Source organism: Vigna umbellata, chromosome 11, assembly GCF_029865625.1.
Source record: "Vigna umbellata cultivar VRB3 chromosome 11, Vumbellata_1.0, whole genome shotgun sequence".
Classification (NCBI taxonomy): Eukaryota; Viridiplantae; Streptophyta; class Magnoliopsida; order Fabales; family Fabaceae; genus Vigna; species Vigna umbellata.
The window spans coordinates 30494900-30504824 of record NC_142175.1 but is presented as its reverse complement, the minus strand read 5'-3'; the positions used below and the strand labels follow the sequence as shown (position 1 = coordinate 30504824).

Here is a 9925-nt window from a genome sequence, read left to right as displayed (position 1 = left end):
CCATCATATCCTTTTCTGATTTCTTTGTGTACAAAGCATGTTCGTACGGACATTGCTCGTACCCGGTTTTCTTGAAATACCGTCAATTCTCTCATTCCAGGCACGAGGAGCCTACTTCAGTCCATAGGGGGCTTTTCTCAATCTCAATACTTTCTTCTCATCCTCTCTCTTCATGTACCCGAGTGGTTGCTCGACGTACCCCTCCTCTTTCAACACTCCATTTAGAAAGGCCGACTTCACATCCATCTGTAGAATTGGCCATTGGTTTTGAGCAGCTAACGAGATCAAGAATCGGATTGACTTCATTCTCGTGACAGGAGCAAATACTTCGTCATAGTTTATCCCCTCCTTTTGTCTATAGCTTTTTACCACAAGTCGAGCTTTATAAGCTCAACCTCTCCCTCAACATTCATCTTTTTTTGTACACCTATTTTACTCCAATGGGTCGAGCTCCTTCAAGAAGGTTAGAGAATTACCAAGTTTTGTTGCGTTCAATCGCTCTGATCTCCTCATCCATGGTTGTTCTCCACTTTTCATCTTGGACAGCTTTCTCAAAACTCAAGTCTTCAGAGTCGACCAAAAGATATACAACATGAACTTCATTTGTAGTGTCATATATTTCCTGTAGACTTCTCATCCTAGGCTGTTGTGGCTGGGTTTCTTCATCTGAGGACCCGGTGGTTGTTGTTGCTGAAGGTACAACAATCTTCGAGCTAGTTTCTTTTTCGACCGAGTTACTCCAACACCACTCCTTTGTTTTCTCCACATAAACATATCGGCTCACCACTACTTTATTGTTAACAGGATCAAACAGTTTATATGCTTTAGATTTTTTATCATACCCGATAAATATGTACTTCTTGCTCCGATCTTTTAATTTTGTCCTGTGCTGACTTGGTACTTGCCCATAGGCCACGCTACCGAACACCTTTAGATGAGAGACACTCAGCTTCACACCACTCCAAATCTCCTGAGGCGTCTTTTCGCCCAAATTTGCATGTGGACATTTATTTTGCACATAGACTGCACATTGCACCGCCTCTGCCCAAAACTTCTTCGACATATTCTTCCCTTTCAACATAGATCGAACCATGTCGAGAATAATTCGGTTCTTTCGATCTGCTACACCGTTTTGCTACAGAAAATATGGAGCCATCAAGAAACGCTTGATTCCATATTCCTTGCAGTATTTGTTGAATTCGGCAGAAGTGAACTCGCATCCTCTGTCAGATCGGACTGTTTTGATGACTTTGTTTGTTTCTTTCTCTACCATCACTTTGAAATTCTTGAAAGTTTCAAACAAGTTCTCCTTCAGAAAGTGAACCCACGTCTTACTTGAGAAATCACCAATAAAAGAGACGAAGTATCTCCTACCACTAGAGGATTTTGGAGTTATTGGCCCACACAAGTCGATATGGATCAGTTCGATCTCCGTGGGGAAAAAGTCATCGCTTGCTTTCCGATCACACATTCTTCACAAAATCTCTTTTGGAATTCCATTTTAGGCAGTCCGAGCACCATCTCCTTTTTCACCACCTCAGTCAACTCTCCGAAGTGAAGATGTCTGAACCGCAAATGCCACTTCATAGCTTCATCCTCCATATCAAGTTGCAGGCATTTATCTTGAACTATTTTCAAGTCAAGTTTGTACATGCGATTTTTCTTCATTTCTACTTCTTTATTTCTACTTGAGCGATGAGCCTCCCGAGTTTATCCCTCAGTTGTAATTCTCAGTCCTTCATCAGAACCGAGTACCCCCTTCTTCATTATCTGTCCCATGCTCAGTATATTGCTTTTGAGATCGGGTACGTAGCATACATCTCTGATCTCTCCAATTCGTCCATTTTTCTGTTGATACCAGATCGTTCCTCGACCTTTAAAGGTTACTTTCGAAGCATTGCCGAAAGAAACAGATCCGGACTCCACCTTTGAAAGTACTTTGAGTAAACTATCGTCGCCACACATATGGTTACTTGCGCTGGTGTCCAAGTACCAAACCGAGTTATTAGAACAGCTCGGTTTGACCTCGGTTTCTGGAATGTTTGTTACCAGTAGCAATCCTTCTTCTTCTTTCTCGACAAGGAAGTTTGTTGGCTCCTCCTTTTCCTTCTCGGACCTACAATCCTTGGAAATATGGCCCATCTTTCCAAAGTTGTAGCATTTTACCGAGTAGCAATCCTTGGCAACATGCCCATACCTCCAACAGTTATAGCATTCAATGTTGTTTGTGTTTGTCCAACCACCCCGAGTCTCACCTCGGCCACGCTAGTTTTGTTGGCCGACTTGCTCATTTCTTCGTTCTCGTCTTCCTCTACTACCTTGGTTTTTGCCTCTTCCTTTGCCTTTGGTACTTTGAGCATAAAACACATTATCCTTTTTTATTGTCGCCTTCGCCTAGAGAGCCTGTTCAAGGGACTCCCCCTCTTGTTTTTCCGTATCTGCTCATGTGCTTCCAGGGACCCAGCAAGCTCTTCAAGGGTAAGCGTTGATAGGTCCTTGGACTCCTCTATTGCGCATACGATGTTCTCGAAATCATCTGTCAATGACCTCAGGATCTTTTCAACAACTCGGTTTGAGGAAAGACTCTCACCATTCTGATTCAGTTTGTTCACCATGGTCTCCACCCGAGTAATGAACTCGGATACGCTTTCAGACTCTTTCATCCTCATGTTTTCCATCTCGTCCTTAAGGGTTTGCAGTCAGACCTGCTTCACTCGTTCGTCTCCTTTGTTTGCCTTTTCGAGTATATCTCATGCTACTTTGGAAGATTTTGCATTTGTTATCTTCTCAAAGCCATATTCGTCAACAACTCGATATAGCAGATACAAGGTCGCCTTGTTTTTAGCTCGAACGGCCTTCAACGCGTTCAACTGGACATTTGAATATCCATCTGTGCTTGCCGGTTCCTCATACCCAGTCTCGACCACATCCCAGTTATCTGGGGAGTCGAGAAGGGCCTTTATCTGCACTTCTAGTTGTCATAGTTAACATCTTTCGTCAACTTGGGTAGCGGGATGTCATTGGTTAGACCTGTCATTTCTCTTAAGTGTTTACACTCAACTCAAACACCTCACAAAACTCTCAGTCGCTCCTCTATCTCTGCCAGTGCACACCGCGACGTTCTCTCTTGAGTTTGGTAAGGTCTCTTACTTTCACCTTACACACACGCTCTAATGTCAATTTGTTAACAACAAGAAGACAAAAATTGACAGCTTCTTTTAAACTCTTTATCTTTCTTCTGCATTTTTTCAAAAGAATTGTTATAAGTATTTATCGACATTAATATCAGAGATAACTCATGATACATGTTGACCGCCATTAATATTATTCTAGAATACCAACCAGTAAAAAATATATTTTTTAGTTTAAGTTTTACAACAAAGAAATTTCAAAATACGAATCTTCAATATCCACAAATTACAAACTATCATATATATAGAGGTTAACCTAATAAATAATCATGTCAATTATTTACATATATTCATTAAAAGTATTCTTTCAACAAAGGTTATGAATTTTAGTGGAAACATTATTTTTTGTTTTCGTTATCATCACTATATTTATATTTGTTCTAATATAAAAAAAATCAAAATAATATATTTTACTGTAGAACATTGAATAGCGTAAGTAGTCGGTGGTTATTGAAGTGATAGAAACTTCTTTCAACATTGAAACTTATCTTCCAAAAAGTCAAAGTCGTGAGTTTTTTTGAGATTGACTAACATAGTTGTTTATGGTTGAACTCTTCAAAGATATCACAAGATGAATCAATCTGATATTTCATATATTATGAGGATTGTAATCTTTCTCTATTCACACTCAGGCATACATTCATACATACATACATATATATATATATATATATATATATTATTACATTTTCATTTTCTGTATTTTCTAATTAATTTATTTTCATGTCTCTTAATTAGTTAACTTTTTTATCTATTTATTTTAAGTTTTAATATAAATTGACTTTTTAAATGTTCGAATCTTTTCCTCATATAATTTATCTATACACAACGACGCATTTTGGTTCAACTGATAATAAAAATTCACTTTTATCCAATTATTTAGATATGTTTCACCAATTCCTTCATTTTATTTTCAATGCATTAAAAGAATTTGAAATTAATTAACTTTAAAAAGTTGTTTTCATTGAAAATTAGAGATGGTAACAAAACTGAGCTGGAACAAATTTATTATCTTATACATATTTTCAAAAACAAAACTATCATTATCTCTCCATACTTAACACCCCAAAATATATATTTTTGAGGTATCTCATACTTCTCAACCACTTCAGAACTTGTTTCGAAGTGACAATAAAATTTCAACAACAAAACAAAAAGGTATCATAACATAATACAATAATAAACATAAAATTATGAGCTGAAAAATGGAAACAAAGTCACTACAGTCAAGCAAAAACAAACTGTCTTTGGCTAGTTAACTTAAAGTCATTCGTATCTTTTCTATCTTTTCTTACAAACAATTTTTTTCTAAACTAGTTGAGGACCTTACCACATTTTTCGACTTCTCACCAAAAAAACTCATCTCCATCAGCATCTCATCCCCTCCCTCAACACCCATTTTGAATAACAACCAATAAAAACAAACACAAATCTAAGCAATTGAAACTTACCAAGTGCAAAAGGCAATTGCAACTCGAGCTTATCTCTTATAGTTCGAACAAACCAACCTAGAGTTTCCTAAGTTGCGATTTTAAACCTTCAAAGAGCAAAGATAGGTCAATGTAACAACAACTACAGAAAATGAAAAAATAAAACAACCTCAAAGCTTCGATTACTCATAGTGTTTAGTCCTCAACGACAAATCAAATGTGATTGTTCGTGATGCTAACGTCAACGAACAATCATTGATGGTACCACAAACCAAATGTCGGTGCGAGAGTGGAAGTGAGTTTGAGCAAGAGAGAGAAATGCAATTTTGATCACGGGAGAGTCCAAGGAAGAGCTTCTGTGAGTGAGTTCTATGAGCAAGGGAGAAAATAAGTATTTTAGAGAGAGAGAGGGAGAGAGAGAGGGAGACATTTCAAGAGAGTGTTATTAGGGAAAATTTATTTTTAATTATTAGTCTTTTTAAAACTTGTATATAATATCAGTAGGTAAAATTTTATCCACTTACATATGTCAAACCCCATTAAAACACACTCAAAACCCCAAGTAGTGGGATCCATGCGCCAAGAAGAGAGTAAGCATTTCAGTTAGTGAAAAACAAGTGACTGCAGGAGGGTGACCGTTCGTTTTGGGTGACGGCAGTATTTAAGGCCAAATTTCAAATGTCGTGCCACTTCTTTGCATGCTTTTCTTCTTCTCCAAACTGCTGAAACCATTTCCTCCTCCTTCTCTCTAAAATCTCCATCTTCTCTTTAAGAAAACCTCACTTTTTCTTCTTCCGATCACCTCTCAGGCACCGCTGGAACACTCCCGGCGTCAAGAGCTTCCGTTTAAACCGATCGGTTTGTGATTCTGAGCTGGTGGGTTTCCTTCTCTTTAAGCATGTTCGTTTAGACTCGCATGCAACCCTCTATTTCTGGTCGCCTGAGTGGGTAGTATTATTCTGAGCGTTTCTGGTTTTCTATGTGGTTCAGTATTCCTAAAACGTGGTCGGCGAACGTTAAGTCTTTGGTAATAGGGAGCTCTAATTCTGCATAGTTGAGCGTTCAGTTACGTATAGAGGTAAGGGAAGCTTATATAATTTGATTAAAGTCTTGTTTGAACGTTGGTATGTTTGCATGATATGTTGTTTGATTATTTGATGAGTATGAGATATGTGTGTACTGCTTGTTTGGACGTGTGGATGGATGAATGATGCATGTGGTGAATTGAGTTGAGATAGGGATTGATCGTCAACTGTAGTATTCTGAATAAAGGTGGTAATTTGATCGAGCGTCCGTCTATATTAGGTTCTCTTATACAAGAAATTGTGGTAATAACGATTGTGTTATAATATTAGAAATGTATGAATGAGTGTTCGGTCTAGGTGTAGTTCTTCTTTAGACTTCCTAAACAGTTTAGTTAATGTGTTATATACTGCGTAAGGTCGTAGATGTTATCGTTCTTTTTCATTCAGAATAAGTGGTGGTTCAAATTGTGTGTGTGTATATATATATATATATATATATATATATATATATATATATATATATATTCACTCGTTTTATGTGAGTTTATTAGTGATCGGTCTTGGACCAAGCCTTCAGTTTCAGTAGTGTTCGTTCCTGATAAGCACTTGGTCTTGGACCAGCGCTCGTTAAATGGTGTTCGATTTCTACAGGGCTCGGTCTTAAACCAAGCGTTGGGTCTTGTTTTCTATAATGTATATATTAGTACCGTTTTTAGAATAAGGGTCTTCATTCAAACTCGATAGCGTTCGTTATTCATAGTTTCTTATCAGTATTAGTATTTAGTGTCAAACAATATTGGTCTTTAAAAAGGTGTTCGGCCTAGAGTCTTAGTACTCGGCCTAGGCTTCGTGGCATCCAGTTTGAACTCTTAGGGGTCTGTTTATTGAAGTGGGTGAGTAGTGCTCAGTCATGTTAGTTTCTAAGAAGCGTTATTCTAATCGTATTTGGGCTATGATAAGCACGTATGATCTTAATTCATTCGAATATATGGATGATAAATTATGAGAGAATTTGAAATGAGGTATGAATGAAATAGTTTGATTATGAACGAGTATTCCAGGGAGGAATATATCATAAAGTGGTTATTGATTTGTAAAGTATGAATGTGGACAAAACTTAGCGAGCGTTCATCCTGATATTCCATGATTACTCGTTCTCAAGTAGAGAGGAGTAAGTCACGTGTGGGAATGGCAGGAGATCTTAGTCCATAAGGTTAACTTGGATGGAACGGATCAACCTCGGGTGGCAGCTGTTGAGGGTATCCCAGTTACTACATCACCCGGGTGCACGAACGTCGTAGCTACACAGGATTCATACAGTCCGGACAGTCAGAGTCAAGTGGTCGTTAATTGCATGCTTTGATGTATGAATGATGATTTGAGTGTTGTTGGTTTAAGTATGATTGTTGTATGTTGTTATTGAATAAATTAAATTACATAAGCTTACCCTGTTTATCATTTTTGTCTATGTTGTGCGTCCTGTCGTTGTCCTGTTGCAATGATCATCCGTGTGGATGTGAGCAGAAGGAAAAGAGCTGCTGGAAGAAGTATTGGAAGATGCAATGGAAGTGAAGGCCGAACCTTGAGAGCGTTCGGTCTGGTGTTGGCTTTATCTTTTGTAAAGACCGTGCAGTATTAGTGTATTTTGTAAAACGTTCGGTCTAGTAGTAGCTAGCGTACTTTTTAAATCCAATGTTATTATGTAAGGCCGTTCGGCCATAATCGTATCTCGTTCTGTGTGGAACTGATCTGTAACATTATTAATATGTGATGATTCTCTTATATGATTTTACACTGTATTTTTGTGATGTTATACATTCCTATTAGATACGAAAGTAACTTAATTTCCAATATTCGTATGTAACGTCTATTATATATGAATTTGAATTCATATGTAATAATTCACATATAACTGAATATTTTTTTGTATTGGTTTAAGATTCGTCACGGCTAACAAGTAATATTTTTAACATATTTTTTTCCTTACAAAGCAATATAATTGAACATTTTAAGCTTTCATAAACCTGAGAAAAGGAGGTTTACGTGTAATGTGGAAATAGTTTGTTGTTGGTTGAATTTTGATGTAATTGGAAAGTTTCCTAAGAGGTGCACTTTGCATTATATGCATGGATAAAATTCATCATAACTTTTATTTACAATTCAAACGTAAGTGGAATTTTACTTACAAGCTAATCAGTCCAACTATTATCATAATATCGGGCTCCTTCCATTATCACTGTTATAAATATATCATTTTACAAAATGCCTCTTAACTATAAAATAAAAAAATAAAATAAACATATTAAATATGTTTAATTTCTAAAAGTGTAACATCGTTATGTACGGTTCTTTAATTTAAGAAGGTAGAGATAGAGAACACGGGTACCCCGTGTTTTTTTTAATAGCCAGTTGTTGGGTCCACTAATAATAATGTTATCCTATCTGTTTTTATGTTTTTTATGCATTATCTTTTTTTTCTTTTTTTTTCATGTACCATCTATTATCAAAATCTAATATATAAGAAAGTAATATGCTTCTTGTATTGCTTTTTATAATATTATATATTCGTCTCTATATTTATTTTTTAATTTTACTTTTCAAATAATTTGTTTATATAAAAATATATTTTATCAGTTTTACATTGTGTTTTTTTTAATTTAACTATATTTTTAAAATTTTATTATTTTTTAATTATAAAATTATCTTCAAAATATATAAAAACTATTTATAATAAAATTATAAAAATATATTTATATTTAAATTTAAAATTATAATAATAATAATTTTATTATGTAAACCCTTTTCACTTGTTTATTATTGAAAATATAAGGACGGGTAAATATTATCAAAATAAAAAAATTGAAAAAATATAATAGATAAGTCTCTTAAAATTACATTAAAAATAAAAATAAATAAATAATTTTCTCAATTTAAACAGAAATAACTTTATAAGACTAATGTAAGAAGCTGATTCACCAAATTAAATATATTATATGTAACAAATTAACAGAAGGGTTAAATATGTTTTTTAGTCCCTCAACTATCAGACGATTTTGTTTTTAGTCCCTGCTCAGAACTTTGATGGTTTTTAGTCCTTATAGTTTTGAAACTCTGAGTATTAGTCCTTAAAAATGGACGGTGTTAATTTTTGTGGATGTGGCAAACGGCGATGCCACGTGATCACTGATCTCTGCCTTCACTCTCTGCCACGTGGGATGTTTAACTCTTGAACTGAGTATTGGTAAAGGTACCAGGAGTGTGCCTTCCAGCAATGGCATGAGCACCAGTGTACTGGGCAAACTTGAGAACCGCTCTCTGACCATAAGGCCGAGCAGATTGCACAATAATATCCTGAGGGTTCTCAATTGCAACGATAACCCTAGCAGCAAGTTGAAGCTTCTCCCATGTCTTACCAAGGTTGATAATATAAATACCTAATACCAAATCCACACCACAACAAATCAAAACCACATTGCGCTCCTGTAGCTATTGCAGATTCAAAATTGTATAACACAAGGTTGTTGTCTATTGTATAACGATAGAGATAATATAAAAATGTTAGTTACCATCGTTGCGGCGCTTGAAGATGTAGCGCTCCATTTGAAAATCACAATTTTTGGTGCCGAGGTGAACGTCGGCTGCCAACATCATCTGGATGTCGGCTTCCTTTTGAGAGAGCTGGCGCGGCGGGGCAGCGGCGTTGGTTGTGGCGGCCATGGTTACCTCTCGCAAGCTCCCAAACAAGAGCTTGAAAACCTTAGTGTTTCTGACTACAGCAAATAACCTCAGTTCAAGAGTTAAACATCCCACGTGGCAGAGAGTGAAGGCAGAGATCAGTGATCACGTGGCATCGCTGTTTGCCACATCCACAAAAACTTAACACCGTCCATTTTTAAGGACTAATACTCAGAGTTTCAAACTATAAGGACTAAAAACCATCAAAGTTCTGAGCAGGGACTAAAAACAAAATCGTCTGATAGTTCAGGGACTAAAAACATATTTAACCCTTAACAAAATTTTGCAAAAAAAATTAAACTTAAAAATAATGTTATTAGTTTATAATGAAAGAAATACACGTTTAATGCATTTTTATTAGAGTCTATTCCAGCTCATGCAACTGAGACCATAGACGCGCAAAACGAGACCCGCAGAAACGCGGAAATACATATTTGAAAATAATTAATATCTGTTTTATTTTTCACGAATGTATTCCTTATTTTCCATTTGTTTTTATGCTTTAGTTTTTAAAAATAAATCGTATTTTGCATTTTCCGAAAAT

The 9925-nt window shown here is 36.0% G+C and overlaps 1 protein-coding gene across 1 annotated transcript; it reads right to left on the bottom strand.

The window, feature by feature from the left end:
* Positions 1-8865: 8865 nt before the first annotated feature.
* LOC124846318 (small ribosomal subunit protein uS2-like) lies at positions 8866-9429 on the bottom strand. The gene is made up of 2 exons (XM_047323554.2): positions 9213-9429; positions 8866-9080 (listed from the first exon to the last, which is right to left on the bottom strand). Exons 1-2 carry the CDS (start codon positions 9361-9363, stop codon positions 8866-8868), a joined length of 366 nt encoding a protein of 121 aa, XP_047179510.1. The 5' UTR covers positions 9364-9429.
* Between the last annotated feature and the right edge of the window lie 496 nt (positions 9430-9925).

What these genes read in the sequence shown, in the direction of transcription:
- LOC124846318 (XM_047323554.2), bottom strand. Translation starts at nt 9,363, where the DNA reads ATGGCCGCCACAACCAACGCCGCTGCCCCGCCGCGCCAGCTCTCTCAA. An exon ending in CTTCAAGCGCCGCAACGATG is followed by an intron (nt 9,081 to 9,212) that starts GTAACTAACATT and finishes ATTTGGTATTAG; the next exon opens with GTATTTATATTATCAACCTT.